We start from the raw sequence: 19618 nt of genomic DNA, 5'->3' as shown, positions 1-19618 counted from the left end.
GCAGCCAGGAGCATTTGCTCCAGAAAGAGCCATGGCTTGCCCTGGACCCAGGTGGTTTCAACACACCAGTGCCAAGGCAGGGCAAACACCAGGGAAGTCTCCTCCGATCGCCCTTTCGTGCTGTTTTTTTCAACTAGAATGTGTTTGCCAACTTTTACATTTTTTTGAAATAGAAACATTGAAATCATGGTTAAAACGAGTTCTCTGGGAAGAAGCAAACTTATTTTTTGTATATTCTAATTTTGAGAATGATTTTGAGCCTCTCGCGTCAGGCTTTAAACAAGCTCTGAACAATCTCGTTCAAACAGACCATTCAAACAAGCAATTCTAAGGCAGATGTAGCCTCCTTAGAGCACAGTTTATTGTCTTGCTTAATTGTACTATCCTCTCCATAAGCAATCTGTATTCCTGATGGGGAAGCATCATAAACACTTTGGAAAATACTGTTATTCTAGCATTTGTATTTAAAAAAAAAACGTAGGCGTTTTAACTTTTATGGGAGTTTATTTGAGGTTACATTAGGTGTCTGCTAGGATAAGTGTTCTAAAATGCATAATGAAGATGGTTATTTGCTTGCTTCTCCCTCTCTTTGAATTAATAAAATCATAAATTAAGTGTTGCCCTGGTGCACAGCCAGGTCATGGCCCATATACAGTGTATGGAGTCTCTGCTGTCCAAAGCTGCTTGTTTGGAAGTTAATTTAATGCTCATAAAGCAAGCAATTACCGTGGAGTGCTGCAGCCAGAGCCTTGCATCACGTCAGCTCTGTGTTTATGGCCCAGCTTTGACAAGGCTGTAACTGCTCGCTGGCCTAGCCAGGTCTCCCCGGCGCAAAGGAAGGGAAGGTGGGAATAACTGGGGGGACAAACAATCGAGGAACCTGCCCATGGGCTGAGGACACTGCTGGGAAACCTCATAGCTGTTCTAGGACAGTTATCTCTCCAGAAGCAGCTCTTGGCTCTGGAAACAGCAGAGCTGTAACCAGTGTTTGCCCGTATATTGATTGCCTTTGAAATAAAGTAATGGTCAGTTGTGTCAGACCAATATGCTATAGAGTAGCGTTATACCTAGAGCTGTAGGGTGAACAAATAGATGTCAGGTCCTATAGGCTATTATATATTACTGGTTTCCACAAGAGTTTGAGCCTCCACGTTATTYGAGGCTAAAGCAGCTGCCAGGGTTTTGCCTTTTGCCTTTCTGGCCCAGCCGTTGGGTAGGCAGAACTCGAGCTCCGGCGCGGGCAACTCGCTGCAGGTTTGGCCCCAGGGCAGCCYGTGCATTGCAATTCCTCGGGCTCCGGACGTCCCCGGCGCTGACAGCGCTGCGAAGGGYTCTGCTAAATGGGATGCGAGGTGAATATTTCATGGTGGTTATGCAAGAGCACTGGAGCCCGGGCCGGTGATGGAGCTGCTTGTTCCTCATGCCTCCCCTGGACCTCGGCTGCAGCAGGCTGAGACGTGACTTGGCCATTGCTTTTTATAAAGTAGCCTTTTCAAAAAATAAAACAATAACCAGATGAATTTGAAAGCAAAAAAAGAGTTTGAGACACTTGAACACAATCTAGAGCTACGTAAGTACTGCTGCCCTTGAAAGTTGGTGGCCATGGGCATCCAAGTGGGGTTAGTTGTGTGAATCCCCATCAGCCCGGCCCTCCTCTGCTGAGATGGAAGCGTGGGTGGGAGTCAAGCGAGGGTGGGCTCCAGTGAAGCCTTTCCTGCATCTCTGATGCTTACTCTGTAATGGAAAGTGCTCTTCCAGACTCTTCACGKTAGTCATAATGTCAACCTCAGTGTTTGGCTTTGCATTGTCTGGTGATGAGGACACTTGTGTGGAGGAGCTGGCTGTGTTCTGGTGTCTCTAATTGCAATATATGGAAGCAATTGTAATGACCAAAATATCTTTTCCCAGTTTGAAACTACTGCTGTGTGCTGGAGCTCAAGTGACTCATCTTACCCAGGCAYGGCAAGAACAGCTTCTGATGCTTCCTATTTGCAGTTGCCAACATGGGTGTGACTKTAACATAAATCAAGTTAGCATATGTAAAGCTTTTTCTGAGTAAATGCAAATATTTGAGCACCAGTGCTTCCAGTGGAGAGGAAGATCTGCTGCCAGAGACCTTCCCTTGGTCTGGTTGCTGCCTGGAAAAGGTGGTTACCCTTGTTTCTTCCAACAAGGCCCTGCAAAGCTTACTGCCATTTATGTTCTACCRGTGCTGTTTTCTCTGTTAGAGGTATTGCAAATAGCAAAGCTAAGGTGTGTGAGCAGGGCCTAACACAGGCCCTGGCTGGTCACCTTGCCCTGCAGAGAGCAGTGGGTGCAAGCAGGCTATTCTGAGGTCCTTCTRCTTATTCCCTTCCTGCGTGGTGCTCCTGGATGGGTTTTGGCATGCTGGCTTGGACTCTCTGCTCCCCAAGATTCACAGCTGGCTCCAGCTGCAGAAAGCTCCATGATGCCAAGTAGTCCCTTARCATGCTTGTGGTCTTGAAGGGAATTGGGTGCTTGAGACCCACTGGGAAAGTGGTGACTGCACCTGCAAAGTGGGGGAAGATGAGTGCAGTACCTGTTTGGCAGGACCCTGGGATAGATCAAATTTTATTATTTTTATTTTTAAGTGAAATCCCATATTTGCTGCCTGTGAGGGCAGCAGGGGGGCTGGCAGGGGATGGGACAGGCGGTCACAGCACTGGAACCCCCAGTCCCTGAGCTGGGCTCAAGCCGGACAGCGATGCCTGGGCATCAGGAAGGGCGTTATCCCCCATCCCTGTTACTCGCCTGTGGACACTAACCAAGAGGGTTAGTTTTGCTTTGCCTCTGAGCACATGAAGAAGCCCTTAAGTGCCCCTGTTGTGGTCGCTCTGCTCCCCGCGCAGGCTCCAGCGAGCTGGCCGGGTGCTCAGGGTGCAGCCTGGCTCCATCCCGGTGCCCAGCTCTCCTCATCCCAGCCCTCACCCAGCGGCTGCTKCTAGGAAAGACTGGCTGCCGCTGCCTGCCGTTTACTCAGCAGGGCTAGCTGTCTGCATCAGCTGAAAATTAGATCAGCAGAAGCACTGATTGCTATGGAAAAGCCCTTCCTTTTGTTTCCCTCTGTTTTTCTCCCTGAAAAAAAAGAAGAAAATGCCTGTGGTGTGGAAAAGCTGGGGAATATTTGGTTTGTGGAAGCCTTTCCCTCTCCTGCAATGCTGCAGGAAGGAAGGTGGCTGCTCCCAAGGCTTGAGGTGTTGGCRGGAGACGAGAGGATCTCCTGCGAGCGCCGGGCACGGGCTGCCCAGAGCGGTGAGTCTGGGTCTGCAGCTGCCGTGTCCCCAGGCCTGCTGAAAACGGGCAAAAATCCCCGAATTGGGGAGCGCTGTGAACACCCTGATCTGCTGCTGGACACCCACCATTGCTGGGGGAGAGGACTTTGAGCTGCACCGGCTGGCTTGGCCCCAGTGTCCCTCCAAAGACCCAAGCAATGACAGGGAATGGCTTTGCTCTTCCCGATGGGCAAATCGAGCTAGCAGAAGCAGCTGCTGGGAAATGGCACGTGAGCGAATTYGGCAGGGTGCTGCGGGGTGTGCGGGTGCCCCTTGGCTGCCAGGGCGCCCCGGGGAGCGTGCAGGGCCCTGCAAKGGGGCAGGGAGCGCGCAGGGGACGTGCAGCGTGGACAGGGAATCAAATCAGTGCTCCCAAATCAGTGCATTTTTCAGGAAAAATAAAAACACCAATTTCACTGAGTTCTTAACAAGAGTAGCATTAGTTTTACTTCAACTGTTACATTGGGTGGTTATGACATTGTTTTATGAATGATCATACTTGTAGCCCATCTGTAATGTGAGGTGTTCTGAGCAGGTAGCTCTTGTCTTTATGGTCTAATACTTGCCCACTTATGTTCTCATACTTGTCAAGGACCCACAAGTCAGAGATTCCAGCTCTTGCCTTAAGCTGGAAGTTCAGTACGTTTTTTSCAGAAGGTGATTCCCAGGCATGGCTAACTCGCAGCAAGCTGAAAGTAGCCTCAGGTTTGCTGTGCTGAATGCCCGGGGYGCATCTGCCATGAGGAGCAGGAGCRATGCCAGCAGCTTGCCTGGCGCAGCAGCCGGAGCGCTGCTCCGTGCCGGCGGTGCCRGCTTCCCAGCCYGTGAACGTTGCCAGGACGGAGGAGCGCGGCCACGGCAGCGTTCCCGGACGCCGGCACGCCGAGTGCCGCCTCATCTGCAAGGCTGTTTCTATGGCAACCGCCGGGACCGGGGAGCTGCTGGGTACCCGGATGGGTGCCTCGGCGCCCGCTCCGCTGGCTAAACCCATCCGCGCCCCAGGGTGGGCAGCAGCGTGGCCTGGGACGGAGCCCTCGCCTGCTCCTGGCCTTGCACATCCCTCAGCTCCGGGAGATGTCAGACGCTTTGCCAGCTTCCCACAAAGAGGCTTGGCACTGGACATGGACCATCCATGCGAAAGGGAAAAGTAAAATCACTCCTTGCATGGCCAGGTCCTGCCCGCCCTGACGCAACAGCTAATACCTCAAAGGCATCACTTAGTGCTTCATCACTTTTGTACGCATCTACACCATGTCTATCCCAAAACTGCTCATAAAGACAAGACTCTAGAAGAATCCTTCCCTGCTGCTTGTAGCGTTTGACATGGGCTTTATCGGTGCTCCTGCAGCGGTGGTGTGTGCGGCGTGCCCRTCGCGAGGGGTGCAGAAGTGGAGCGATGCTTCTGCTAAACACCATTCCTCCCTCTCAGCAAACGCCTGCTGTGCAACTGCAGCCGCGTTTCCTCAGAGCTGAATCTAGCATGGACCTGGTGCTGAAAATGCCTGCACAACAATTGGCTTCTGCCACTTTTGTGGCTTTTAGCTGCTGTCCCTGTCAGCTTGTTTAAAAGTAAAGGGGAAAAATGATGCTCACAATTCTCCTTCTGCTTTAGTATTGTTTATTCTTGTGCAATTTTCTCCTTATGCCTCTGTTTTTTCACTCAAATGTGAACAAGGAAGGAAAAAAATATACTTTTYCAGCAAGAACTAGAGATATTTGGCATGGTGGAAGCAGAGGAAGCGGCTGGTGCCAAAGCTATTTATAAAAAGGACTACTACCCCTCTCCATCCTTCTGCTTTAAATGTGTGGAAGCTGCATCCATGTTTGCAATAGCTTAAATATTTAAGCTTTTTTAAATATTTAGTTGTACTTAAGTATGGTACCTGTCAAATATCTCACTGCAGTGCTGAAGAAGCAGGTTCCCTCCGACGCTGTGGCGGTTGGAGGGAGCATCTGGTGCCCCTTGGGCTGGGGTCTGGGGGACTGGGGCTAACAAATCTCCCCAGATCAACATGATCTATGCTTGTTGCAGCAGGAATTTTCGTGAGCAGCTACCAAAGTTCAGCTTCATCCCTATACCATAAATGCATCAGCTTCCGTGCTGAACTAGCTCTCGTGTGATACATGAGGCAYGGAGCTGTGTGGCCAAATGAAGTTTTTCTTCTGTTTAATACTAGATGTAAAGGTGGTTTTGTTGTTGTTTTTGTGAGCTTTTTTCTTCCTGTGCTGTTCTGTGGCTAAAATTAGTCATTGTCCCTTACCAGGCTATTCCAGCTGTGGAGCTGCTGTTCCTCAGTGTGGGATGCGCAGGGATGCAGGGATGGGGTGGATGGCAGGAGGCAGCAGCAGAACACGGGGAGATGGAGCATCCTCCTGCTTGCTGCGGCGTGCAGCTCTCAGCAGGAGAAGCTAGCAGGTTATGCAACCTCTTTAAAACAATTATTTGCTAATTAGGCTCGTCTGCACACTCCGGCTCAGCGGATTACAGTTATCTGGTGCACTGGATGCTGCTCGCGGTCCTGGTGCTGTGTCCTTGTACTCACCAATGTTCTCCCGAGCTGAGGCAGCCCTGTCTCTATAGAAACAAGGGCTGTGCTTTGCTGGAGTCATTTCTTAAGTGTTTCATTTAATAAATGCTCTTCAACTTGAGGGGAAGGGAAACATAATGAGGAATAGGGAWTGTTGGTTATGAAGATCTCCAACTTATGAATTAAGGGACTGTTCCCTCCTGATGAAGGGGGAAAAAGTGGAAGAAAAATTGGGCCAGGTTATATATTTTTCATCAGCTCTTCATCACACTTGGAAGAACAGAAGTGCTGCAGTACCTTCTGCCCCARCAGTGGCCATCTCAGGGAGCTAATGTTTAACGGGAAGTAAATACATCTTTTAAAAGGACAGATTATCCTAGCCAGTGTTGGTCACTTCACGTTGACCTCCCTGCTGTCAGCTCTCCCCTCTCAACACAGCAGCTCCATGGCTCTTTTGTTAAATCCTCTGCTCTGTTTATTACAGCTCARGTTACTTGAGCAGCCTCTACTAAAGGCCTCATGCTTGATGCCGTCAGGTGCTGCTCTAATTCATGGACACCCTCGCTCACCRTTAAAGCCGGGGTCTGTCGCATTTACATTACGCATCAAATAGGTCATGCCTTGAGCATTGGGTACAGCAGACGGCACGTGGTGAACGTGAACACAATCTTCCCAGGTTGGGCTTTCCAGGATGTCCAARGATGGAACTGATTATTCTTTTAGTGTTTTTGTTTGTTTTATAGGGCACGTGATTGTAAATGATCTCAAAACCACTAGCAACTGCCTGTAGAGCCTCTCTGTGCTTTTAAGATAACCTGAGCGAGCAAATACCCCATCCTAGCCCCGCGAGCAGCAGCTGCTGTGGGGATGCTCGGTTTGCAGAAGCAGGAGCAGCATTTTTAAGAGCAGATGAAAAGCAAAATGGAGCTTGTACCGCTGCAAAAGACTGAATCAAAGTCTGTGTCACTGTCCCCGCCAGGTGCAGCTGCGGGGGTCTTGGCCCGTGTTGCTGTTCCCTGGAGGGTGTTCAGGGAGGTGAGCAGGAGGGTGAGCCCAACGCTGGTTTTATTTATCAGAAGGTGAAGGCAGCGCTTCTGCCCCTTGGAGGGGAAGAAATGCACATTTCAGGACTGCAAAAGGAATGGCTGCTTTTGGAGTGCTTCCCTTAGGTGGTGCTAGAATTGACTGCAGATTACTTGGAAAATAGGAAGCCCAGGAGCGCCTGCGGGCTCGCTCCCAAACACCACTCAAATCCCTGCTTTTGCCCTCAAAGTGGCAGTGATGAGGGGATCACCAAGGCAGCTGGCAGGTCCGTGGTGATGGGGCTTCCAGGGTTGCCTTTCAGCCCATTTGGGAATGGGCTCCCTTTTCCCCATCCTTTCAGCRATATGCTTGCCCTAAGCCAGAACCCTGGCGTCTTTTCCATCCTAAAAACCTGCGCTTGTTGCCTGTGGGTGGGTGACATAATCCCACTCTCCCAGGGGAATGCCATAATCCCAGGGGAAGCTCCCGGAGCCCTGCGCGGGCTCCACGGGGGTGTGCAGGCAAGGGCCCCCGTCACGGCAGCCCTTTCACGGCTCCAAGATTTTATATAATTTGGACATAACAAAAGTGTTTGCTAACTGCTAATGCATTTTTTCCTCTGAATCACTGGTGAGCAATTCAAAGATCACACGACAGAGTGAGAAACTCTCTTCAGTCTGTTATAAAACGAAGGGACTTCTTATTTTCTTCCAAGGGGACATGACCCAGGGCAGGTATGCCCGGCTTTAGCAGGCGGGACGTGTGACTTCATGGTTGCTCTTAACCTCTCCAAGAGTGGTTCCCTCCAGGGAACCAGATCTTTCATGCATCCTGTGAATACTCTTCTMTATCTTCCGTTTTAGGTAGAATTTCAGCAGAAATGGCTACGATTGCATTAGTTAGTGTCTCCTCTTTTGTGATAATATTCTAACAGTGAAAACAGTCACCTCATTTTTGGAGTAAAAGCGTGATTTTTTTTAAAAAAAAAAAAAAAAGAAAATCTAAATGTGTGGCCCGTAGAGAAAAGTGAGGCTCCTCATGAGATTCGTTTTTCTCAATGGCAGAAATACTCCCTCCAGTCTAAGCAATTTGCATCTGTTCCTCAGTTCTAGAATTTAATGGTAATTTAGTACATGAAGTTTCATCTACATCTTGCATGCAAGTCTGAGCTCTCCTTTTCTAAATTAAACTTTGTAAAGATGCATTTTAAAAGGAAAATTTCAATTTTTATGACTCTTTCATCCTCCATTAGAATTTGSAAACTAGCATTTCCTTCCCTGAAGGAAACAAAATAATTTTTTCTTATGCTTCTGACAGAGCTTGAAATGAGACATAAATAGGTTTTGGTCTCATATATTAGCACATTTCTGTATTCAAGGTAATACCACACAATAGCTTCATGACTTTTTTTTTCTGCTGGATATAATTTGTGTAACTGGAGCCTGCTGCAGAGATGCAATTGTCCAATAACCCCGAAGTAAGCAGTACGATAACTTGCAAGTGATGGATCTAGCAAAGCCAAGTTCAACAACAATCCCACTATTCGCAGAGGGAGAAATGCCTGTTGAACGTCAGCTTCATTCCTCCCTGCAGTCCTGAGATAAAAAGAAGTGAGTGAAGAAAAAAAGATTAATGAAGTCCAGCCTGCTAGTAGTTATTTCTGCGGAGTGGGTAGAACTAATAGTTCCCTGAGAACTTGGGCTTTGCTGCATTAGGAGCTGTGTAAGCAAACGAGCTGAGGCCTGAGGGCACTTGTGACCTGGTTGCAGATAGGGAATAACGCACATGGAATAACAGGCACGGATGAGCCCTTTGCAAACTGCCTCTCCCATCACTGGGGAGTGGGAAGCACAAAATAGGTTGCAATTTAAATACTGTGTGCAGCCATGAGCCGTGGCAGCAGCAAGGAGGAGCGCTGCACAGAGGTGCCCTGCACCCCAGCCGGGCCCAGGCCGTGTGAAGGGAGCGTTTGGGGCTCCTAAAATATCTATGGCAAAAATTTCAGCCTGAAACTCAATAGGCAATGCAGCCATTTCTAATAATAACAACAAAAATACTCCTTTGAGTGTGTTTTTGCTTAGGAACTGGATTGTTCCCTTGTAAAACCGGGGTTCCACAATAGAACTGACCCTCTCTGCCACCCTGAATAATTAAAATATTCTGGGAACATGATAGAGAAGTCTTAATTAGAGAATTCTGTAATGCAGTGCTTGTGATCAAGTATGTTCTATTCCGGCCAGCAGAATCAATTCCCAGCTATACAGCTGCACTTTCGCTATTATCCACAGCAAATCCATAATTAAGGGCTTATTCGGGTCTATCCTCCTGTTCCTGCCCCGGGTCACAAGCTGTTCCGAGGAGAAGGAAGTTTCTAACGGAGAGGCAAGGGCAGCAGTGAGGCTGGATTTGTGCCCGCTGCATTTCCCACTCCCTTGCGGTCAGCCTGAAGTTTCTGACGGAGAGGAAAGGATCCCTGACACGCTCCATTAAAATGGAGCTTTAGGATACGAGTAKTTTTAGCTCTTTGTGCTGTACCTGCGTGTCACGGTCCTTCCCCGTCTCCGTCCCGTGGGCACCCGGGCAGGCTGGGGAGCGAGTGGGAACAGCCACGAGTGACCTGCACAGAGAGCCTGCAGCGTGGGGTGCCCGAACGCCCCGATTAATGCAGCGTTGTGCCCTTTGCAGGGCTCCAATGCACTAATGCAGCAGAAACTGCAGCTGTGGCCTCTCTGGGATAGGTCCCACCGTGCAGGAGAGGAACCTGAAGCCTGGGGAGGCTGGTTGCCCCTTCTGGGTAATGGGAAAAGCTAAACATATTAAAAATAATAATAAAAAAAAAAGCCTTTGAGAAGTAAGTGCACAGTCCCTCCCCCCCATAACCATTTTATTTTAAATAATGACACACGTCACTGAATTTAGYTCTGATAAATGTAGAATATGATGTAGAATATGATAAGAGGGACGTAGTGGCAGCTCGATGTGTCGTGCAGGCGTGGGGCTGTCTGCTGCTGTGGCACCCTCGGGCGCAGCCAGCCGGGGGTCCTGTCGCAGGGGGCTTACAAAATGATCACAAAATCGTGGCGTAGGAAAATAGAAGGAAAAAAGAGAGGGGGCCTGCAGATCCTGGGCTGCACGAGCTTCCAGCTCTCGGCTGGCCACAAGTCCGGCAGGAAGGGAGAGYTGCTCTTTGCAGCAGAGACGCGGCCGCTGAGCTTGCTGCTCTCCGATTTCATGTGTCTTGGTGCATGCAGGGGGTGTTTGAACCGTCTCTCACAGCTGGACCACGGATCCCAGCTATTAGGTTACACCACTGAACCTTTATAAGCAAATACGTTGGAATAAACAGAGAATTAACCTGGAATAAGTGGAGAAGGTGACCTCTGGCATGATGGCATTTGGTGTGTCTCCAGCCCGTAGATCCCACCTATGAGGTTCCTCCGTGCACGTGTGGTACAACGCATAACCCAATTAAGAAACATAAAGCCATTATCACCCAGTTCAATTCACAGACATGAAGCCGCAAAGAATCCAATTAAATCTTCAGGGCAAATTGAATTGACCTTTCGTACTGCTTGGTCTCATATTTTCTTTTCTCTTTCAAAGAGGGACCTCTGGGTTAAGGCAGACCTCGCTGTCCTTGAACCTGGGTGCTAATTAGTCTGGGCCTTGGCGCTGAGCGGTGTTTCCATAGGAATGGCCAAATCCCTGGGAATGCAGCAAAAAGCTGCCCAGCATTGCAGGGGTGGGGGGCTGCAACGGAAGGCCAAGAAAAAGTGTTGAAAAGCCAGCAGTGCAATCCAGGCGTGAGCGGTAGAGGCAGCAGGAGGCTGCACAGAAGCTGAGCTCAGTGAAATGAGCCCAGGCGTGTGCGTTCCACACAGGTTTTAATGCTTTGCAGCTTTGTCTTTGCTCYAAAGCTTGGTGGGCCTTGTCTGCTTGGAGAGCTTCAACCCCCACAGCTTCCTGATCTTCAGCCCTTTGAGAGCATCCAWGTGCTCATCAACCCTGGTGTGCCGTCGGGATCCCTTCTCCAAAGGGAGAAACGCGAGGAGAACTGTGCCAGGTGCAGCCGTGGAGGAGCTGGGACCTTCCTTGGGGCTATGGATCCTTCTGTTGGACTGCCCGAGACCTTCCTTGGGGCTGGTGGGACCTTCTGTGCGACTATCTGGGACCTTCCATGGGCTTTGGTCTCCAAAGGGAACATAGAGCTGGGCTTGGGGATGGGGATGGAAGCGCTCCACTTCCGGAGAGGAGCTGGAAGCACCACGGCAAGGGGCCGGCTGGCAGCCTTGCTGCTGCCCTCGCGCTGGCTGCAGCGAAAGGTAACCCAGGATTCTCCCTTTGCCGGCAAGGACTGGTTTTTATTGCCGGCAAAGCCTGTGCAGCTCGCCGAGCAGCGTTAAGCTGGAGTTTGGCACTTAACGTGTCCGCRAGCTATCATGAAAGAGAGGGGGAAAGAATGAAAGCTTATTAAACTTAATCAGGTTTCAGGGTTTCATTGTGTTTTATTCATATTCATATTTTATTCCTCTTCAATTGAGATTTAAAGTTGCACTTAGAAATGACCCTCCATGACCAAACCRCCGAAAATGGTATTTCCCGGCGCCGGCTTGCTGCGCGTGGGCGGCGCGGTGCCGGCGCTGCGGGCATCGGGCACGCGTGCAGCGCGGCAGCGCACGCGGCCGCTGCCTCCCTCCGCAGCAAGCACCCGAGTGCCGCTTGAGCAGCATTTTCACTGCAGGATTTTCACYGATTTCGTGGCGTTTTCATTGCTTTAACAGGGGCAGGAGCTCGGCCCACAGGCTCTGCACTCGTAGCCTTGGGTAGCCCCGAGCAAACGGGGAAGGGAGAGGCTTGACAAGCTCCCTAGGGCTGCAGCAAATACCCCCTGCCCCCTGCACTTCTTGTTTCCTATAAGCTAGAGGCTTGCTTCTTGCTTTTCTCCCGGAAAAAACTCAGCAAATATCCTTATTGTTTCTCTCTGGTGGGGTTTTAAATGCAAGTGTAGATGTATGGCATTCTGATGAGTTTATAGGAGGTTTTGCTCTGTTTTGTGTGTGTGTGTATATATATATATATAAAATATAAAAAGACATATATATGTATATATAAAGATATATATATATGTATGTATACAGGCACAGAGACGCCGACGCACACATAAATGCATTGCAGATTAGCCTGCMTACAAAAGCATTTTGAAACTTAAGTGCCTCTTCCTAAGAAATTTTGCCCCCTCTGTAAGTTGCAGGGTTTTCTGGCCTCTGAATATGTATGCTTGCTATTCTGTTATTTTATTTAATAGATTAGAAAGTAAGGTCGTCAATAATGCTAGACTAAGATGGTCTTAGAAGAACAGAGGATGTTTCAAGTGTGCTAGTTTCAAATCTTTAAAAATATATCTTACTGAAAGATAATAATGTTCTTACATAAGAAGGTAAGGATGCATTACAACTACACACGCTTTTTAAAATTATACAATATGCATTTCATGATCGGGTTCGCCATCTAGGCTTATGAGAAAATATGTTTTCTGTGAAATGTCCCTTCCRTCATTTGTACGTATGGAGCACTAACCCCATGCAGCTTTGGAAAGGAGGGCTCCCAAGTGCTTATTATTTATCGCTCGCATTCGTGAGATGCTTCTTATGCTATGCTTGTGCTGGCATGCTTAATTTAGCTGTGATAATTCCCATTTAAAGGACCTCAGTGAGGTATTTTTGGAACAAAATAACGCAAGGCTGGGAGTGTGCCTATTGATTTCCAGGGGAGAAAGGGGCCGGGTGCCCGCGGTGTCCCACGCAGCACACTCAGCACCTCGCCCCAAGCCCTGGCGTGTTCAGGRTGAGCTGTGCCCATGGCCAGATGCCAGGGCAGCAGATAAGGCTGGCATGTSCCCCTCGCTGCAGCACGGCCAGCGACACCACACTAATAGGCTGCGAAGAAGATAAGGTGGAGAAGGGTCTGATAAAAACAACAGAAAATAGCTTGTTACTTAATCAGACCAAGATTTCCTTTCAGCACGGAAACGCAGAGGAGAGGGAGGGTGTCTGCACGCAGGGCTGTGTTCTGCTTGCCCAAAACAGGAGCTAACCCAGGTTCGGGCCGCCTGGAAAGGCTCTGGGTGGGAGCAGTTGTCATCAGGGAGCAGGTGACTGGGACAGAAAGAGCTTCAACAAATGCACTGCTTCCCAAGAAATGCTGTGTCAGGCACAGCTGGAGCCGACTGTGCAGATGTCTTTCGAAGCGCTCTTAAAAGCTCCGGAAAAATGATGCAAATAATGTATAGCTTGGGAAGCCTATACCTTTACAAGCAGCTGCACGCCAGCCTGGTGCCCCTGGCATCCCCTGCTCCGGCAGACCCTTTGGGTGCTGAATATCCAAGGCGCTGCACGAGGGTGGCCCCTCGGGAGCTGGGATGAGCCCTGGAGCTCGCACAGCTCCGGACACGCTGCTGATCCACGAGTGCACCTGGAAAACTGCCYAAGAGCACGCTAGAAAGGGAACTGCGTCCCAACTGGGCACCAAGAAAAGGGTATTTTAGAAAATGCATTTTTTACAAGCCCCCAAATTGCATGTCCTTTCAGTCCGGTGTCTGCATGCAGGCTCTGGTTTGGTATTTTCTAAAGCCTGTGTGGGTCACGGGTGGACTTCACCATTTGCGACTGCAGCACATCGGTAAGACCAAACCTGCGACGAGTTTTGCTTTKCCCTGTGGCAGCCCTTTGGCAGGCCGGCTCCCGGCGCGGTTTGCAGGGCGCCTTCCCGCTGCCCGGCCGCGTCCCCACCGCGGGCAGCGGGACCCGGGCACGGAGCTGCACGCAGGCAGGACCCAAACACGCTGATTCTGGTCCGTCGCCATGGAAACCCGGCAGGCACCAAGGGTCTCGTTTTGCCAAGCACGTGGCCAGGCAGTGCAGGGGTTGGCGCTGCGACCGAAGGCTGCTCACGGCCAGCAAGGGGAATCGCTGCTGCTGCCAAGCGACTAGAAAAACACGGGGACTGAGGGGTAAAAACGCAACCTGTGTTTTCACCTGTGAMATCGCTCTGGTTTAATGAGAAATTAGCTCTCCCTGGGAGCAGAGCTCCTGAGCTGCCCAGAGCTCCCGGCTCCCGGTGCAGCAGCATCTCCCTCCCGTTTATCCCGTTTACGCGGTCCCGTGTGAGGGGCTGCGGGACTCGCCCCGCGCTGGGCGCTCCCGCCTGTGCTCCCGCTGCTCCCCAGCGTGCCGAGCAGGACGCACACGCTGGCACGAGGCTCACGTGCTGCCCCGCGTGCAGCCCCAGCCGCTGCGGCAAGCCAAAGGGATGCGAGCCAAAGGGATGCATTTGGACGAGGCAGGTGTGAATGTGCAGCGTTTCACCTCCTTAGGAAAGAAGACATGGTTGCGTGGCCAGCACAAGGCCCCCAGTGCACAGCAGGGTCTAGCAGCAGCAGCAGCATCTCTGTGGGAGACACAGAAAACCACCCGTGACCAGCGAGCCCTGGCCACAAGCCACGGTGCCCTCGTGCCCGCACCAGCTCCCTCAACCCTTGGTGTTTTTTTTTCTGCTGCCTTTACCAGCATTTAATTTCTTTTGCTTATTCCTTGCTCCGTGGTAGGTGCTGGCAGGGCCCCTCTCTGCTGCCCCTGTGCCCGTGAGCTGCAGCGTCTGTGCRCGGGCCGAGCGCGTCCCCGCGTGTGCCGTGCTCGTGCCTGGCACGCTGTGTGCACGCACTGCACATGGGTAGCACCGCGTGCCCATGGCCTGCTTGCAAACGCGCGTGGCACGCGCCTGCTGGACCGCCGCATCAGCCACGTGGCTAGCAGAAATAAACGAGAAGTGATCTTCGGCAAGCAGCTCCTGCCTCCTCCTGRAAAGGAAACTGTAAGTGATGTCACTGGAGCTCTGCAACCCGTTATCAATAAYGGCTCACCCACGGTCTCGACGGCAGCCCGTGTCTCCCACGGAGCGCTGCTCCCATTCCCGACRTGGAGAAATCCCGACGGAGCGTCCGCAGCAGCCGGGACCCCCGGCCCCGGTGCGGAGYGGCCCCTGCAAACGCCACCTCTGTTCATGCAGCGGCTCGGCGCTCGTGCTGCAACGAACAGCGAGGCTCTTTCCGCCCTTTGTATGAAACAACAGCAACAAAATTGGAACACGTTTATTACAAGGAGAGCAAAATACATTCTCTTGTGCTGTCAAAGGAGAACTTTGCTAATGTATTTTAAAAAATTAAGTTAATTTTACTGCAAAGTGTGAATGAACCTAGGTTTTTTATCCCCAAAGAGCAGAGTAATACTCCGAGGTGGAAGAGCACCTGGAAATCTGGCAAGCTGCTGAGGTCGGGAATGGCAGGACGGGGTCTTCTGCAGGCAAAAGCAGCAGGACCAGGCTCAAAAGCCCCGACTTCAGCCCAGCTCCAGTGATGGGTGTTGCATTTTTGCTGTCGTGAAGGGCAATCAAGAGGTGATCTTTTCCCACCCAAAAAAAATGGGAAATCAGAGCCCTTCCACAGCTCGGCTGCTCAGTCACGTATTAAAATAACCCAAACTGGACCAGATCAAAGACAAAGACACCGGGACATTTAAACCGAACGTTTTTTTCAAGTTTAATATAGCTTTAGATAAAACTGAGCTTGCAGTATTAAGGAATACAAGAGTCTGTTATTTCATATAATTCAAATAAACTTGTACATTTATACAGTTATAGACTGCATGCCAGAAAATGCACTTAGTTGCTCTCGTCCGACTATGTACACTTTACAGCGGAGCGGGCGCGCGCGGAGCGGGGGACACAGACCGGCTGTGCGACGGGGCAACGGAAAGTGGCACAGAAATGAGCTAGTAAGGAGCAGAGAGTCCCGAGCGGGAATTCCCGCAGGGAGCCGGCACCCTTGTCGGCACTTCCACTCCCACGCAGCAAGGACACAAGTGGCAGCCTTCACGTACAGGCTGCACTGCAGCACAGCCACACGCCGCGGCAACCACGCGCCCACCAAGGACAGGCGAATATTTCAATTAAAAAAAAAAAAAAAAATCAAGATTTTGAATTCGTCATAACTGAGCACTTCCCATGGAATTAATTTAACCGAACGAGAATGCTTTCCCAGTGCTTCCCGTACTTTCGGAGCGTTTTTTTATGCAGGCCACTGTGTCTCGCAGCCGCCCTGCTGCCAACACCCCTTACAGGGGCAATTTCTCCCTTTTACCTCTTTTTAAGTGACTTCGACTTCACTCAATGCACAGATTTCCCCTGCTCCCAGTGGGACAATGGATTTTCTTGCCTTCCCGGGGCCGGAGGTGCCCTTTCCACCACTACCATCTCACACGGGATGGCTTTGCTGCCAGTCACGGCCTGGTCCTGCTCCGTGCAGCCGCCYGCCATGGAAAGGAAGGATTTTTCCATTGATCCGGACGTCTGCTGGCAGTGCCTACCCAGCAAACATGAACACTGCTCGTGCGGGACGGTTCCCCGTGTGCTGTGGGTGCCCATCCAGCCACGCTTCTTGGCCTAAGACCAAGGTACCGCGGCCTCAAGGATTTTAGAAACACCTACGATGTGGCCCAGAATGGGAATCCTGGCCCAAATCCCGGCTCACTGAAGCTGCCCCACCGCTCTCCCGGAGGAATCCTGCCCTTTCCATGGCACGCGCTCCCAACAGCACCGGGAACCAGGCGCCTGCCACTGTTCCCAGCTGCTCTCCTGACTTAGAGATTTACAGCTAAGAAAGGAATTGGATTTTACTAATTATCGCTAAAGTGTAAATTTTATAAATCTATTTCTTCCCCTAGCCTTAATCACTCTTCTTTTAAGCAGCGCCTTATGAAATGCATTTTGATGTCTCCTGGYAACCTAGAGGCAGGAAAAGAAAAACCCAGGGAAATGTTAAAGCAAACCCGAAGCTGGCGGTTGATTTGAGGCTGGCGGTGGCGGTGCTGGGAACCAGCTAATACGCGTGAGGCTTCTTGTAAGGAAAAACCATGCACCGTAACTACTTGGCTGAACAAAACCACACAACCTACAGCAGGAAAAAGAAAAATAAATACTTTTTCAAATCAACTTATAACTTACCTGCAAGTCACCCACTCTCATGTCTTCACCTACCACTCTTAAGAAACCSCGGGGCGGAGAAGGCCCCGTGCCATATGCTCTGGAATATACAGTATAAATACAGTAGGAATCATGCCATAAAACTASCCGCGAGACTGGCACACGGTTATTGCATGCGTGTGGGGCTGCCCCATGCCAGTAAGCATCAGCGTCCCGGCCGAGCTCGCGTTATGTGAAGCGGTCCGAGTTCATCTTCCTGAGCTTGGGCGGCAGGTTGCCCTCCAGCCGGCCGCCCCCCGACAGCCTCTGCAGCTTGGGCGGCAGCTCGGCCACCGACTGGCTCATGGGATCCGACAGCATCTTGGGCGTCTTGGACGCCAGTTTCTCCTCCGAGTTGCCGGGCACCGAGCTTATCCGCTGCAGCTTCATGGGCAAGTCGCCCATGCTGTAGGCCTTCTCCGAGGTCGTCGAGCTCATCCGCAAGAGTTTTTTGGGGAAGTCCTCCCGCCCCGTGATTTTCTGCAGCTTGGAGGGCAGCTTGGTGCCCACGTCGTCCAGCCCGTCCAGGCACTCCACGGAATTGTTCCTCTCCTTGCTGTCGCTCACGGCCGGGGCGATGAGGGGCGAGGACATGAGCAGCATCTCCTCCTGCTCCTTGACGCTGTAGGGCGGCGTGGGCACCTCGAAGGTGGCGTGGAACTGCGAGTAGTCGACCTTGAAGAAGCCTTCCTCCAGGGAGATCACCGGGAAGAAGCGGTGGCCCCACAGCACCTCGTCCTCCGTGTAGGACGTCCTGGCTTGGCACGTCATCCCTGCGGCAAACACCAGAGCAAAGCGTCACCGGGGACCGCGGCGGCACCCAAACCCTGCCGATTCGGGAACATTTCCAGGAAAAGCACTGATGTTTTCACACGYACAGAAGACGAGGCATTGACATGTYGCCCCCTTCACGCAGGGTAGCTATTAACCTGTCATCTCCAGCGCGAGGGGAGCCAAGAATAGAGCAGGGAGCTTAACTGTGAGAATGACTCGTGTCTGTTATTCCAGACAAAGGGAAGGTACAGGGTTACACTGATAATCCCGACATTTTAAATTAATAAGAGGTGCTGATTATAAATAAAGCAACGTCAGGGCTGTGCGAACCTTAAAGCACCACTGAGTTTTACTGGTGCTTTTTCTTTCAGTCACCAGGTGCTGCAGCTTTTGTTTAGGGAGTGGAAGCAATTGCACACCTCATGGAGTTGGGGAAAAGAAAAAAGACTTRTCACACAGAGACCCAAGGAGAAAGACGCAGGAAACTACGTGCTGAAGAAGGTATTGCTGCTGCGACACTCTCCATCTATTATTTTTAATACCTTGCCTAAGGATCGCTATGGACTCACATCCATCCTCTAGCTAATGTGTCCCCGCGTTAATGGATCTGTTTAAATTTTACCCAGTTATCCACGTTATTAATACTCACTTGCGACATGAATTTAAATTCTGTTTTAGAAGCAAACACACTGTATGCTGTGCATGCAATTAAACCCCCATCCCTTTGTCAAAGCAAAATGTTTAGATGCGTTTTGCTCCTCTCTCTCAATACCCACGTCCATTGCAAAGAGCTCTCCAGGGCCATTAATGGTGTTCGCTCGAGATGCACATTGGCAACAGCTTGGGCTGAATACAGCTTGCGTTAACGCACCTGGAAAACAGGTGTACTTAAGCAGATATTCCAGCATGCAAAACAAACTAAGCAGCCAAGAAATCCTTTCTATTATTTTAACAGCATGGTCTGCAAAAGCTCTGCTCGCGGTACCAAAGGGCAGCGACTTTCTGCTGAAGGTGGCAAAGGACGCGACACGTCTCAGGATGTGTCCTGTGTGGCGAGCAGGGGTTAAATGTGCCCACTGGGCTTGCTCTTCGGTGCAGAGTTTCACAAAAGGATTTTTTTTTTTTCCTTTTTAAAGAACGTATTTTCCCCTCAGCACCTGCTTTCTCTGAAAAAGAAAGATTTGGTCTCACTGGAGGCCGAATGCCCCRTCTGCCATCCTTGCACCTGCAATCCGCGGCCCATGCAGGCGAGGAGCAACCTTGATGCGATGCTATTTACACAAAGCCACGTTCCTCTCTGCTCCCGTGGGACTCCAGGGATCTTTGCACCGTTAGGAAGAGGCAGTGCGTGACGCGCACAGACACAGCCCTCTCTTGGGTACCCCATACTGCAGCTAAGGGACACGGTGGCTTTCCACAAACCTGGCAAAGACAAGCTGCTTCCTTTCACGTGCGTCCAAGTCACAGCGTGGCATCCTGATGCTAGCATCTGGCCACTCACCTCCCATGGATTTTCAATGGAAATAAGTGTCTTACTGGTGCGAAAAGCCAGAAAATGGTTGCTCAAAACTTGAGCTCCAAAATGATTCAACACTTCGTTAAAAGAAGTGACTGTGAAGGATGCTCTCCGGCCTTTCCTTTCTGTTTGCAAGGAAGACAAACCGCTCTGCACCCCGGGAAACACGCAGCCCYGGCAGGGCGTCCTGGGGGGCTGCAGGGCAAGGGAAACGAGCAGAGCTCCCCCCTTTCGGGAGAAAATAGCTGCTGCTTCTCACATCAACACTCCTCCATCACCATTTCAGGGCACAGGCTGCATTAAGCCAAGGATAAACCAGCTTAAACGTCCAAGTATAAAAACCAAAAGCATGTATATTAATAACGAGGTGTGCAGAGATGCAGAAGGACAGCAGGGTGAAGCCACAACCA

At 50.8% G+C, this 19618-nt stretch overlaps 1 protein-coding gene across 1 annotated transcript in view; it reads right to left on the bottom strand.

Moving 5' to 3' along the window:
- Nucleotides 1-15417: 15417 nt before the first annotated feature.
- Nucleotides 15418-19618, bottom strand: part of KCNJ3 (potassium voltage-gated channel subfamily J member 3) — a 29134-nt gene continuing 24933 nt past the window's right edge. Inside the window, exon 3 of the mRNA XM_026038172.1 lies at nucleotides 15418-17691. Within this exon, the coding sequence (XP_025893957.1) occupies nucleotides 17108-17691 (584 nt within the window). The 3' untranslated portion in view covers nucleotides 15418-17107. The remainder of the gene's footprint in view (nucleotides 17692-19618) is intronic.

This window comes from Nothoprocta perdicaria, unplaced genomic scaffold (assembly GCF_003342845.1).
Source record: "Nothoprocta perdicaria isolate Ctin4 unplaced genomic scaffold, notPer1 scaffold_203, whole genome shotgun sequence".
NCBI classification, from domain to species: domain Eukaryota; kingdom Metazoa; phylum Chordata; class Aves; order Tinamiformes; family Tinamidae; genus Nothoprocta; species Nothoprocta perdicaria.
The sequence above is the reverse complement of the archived record's forward strand: the minus strand, read 5'-3'. Positions and strand labels throughout refer to the sequence as shown.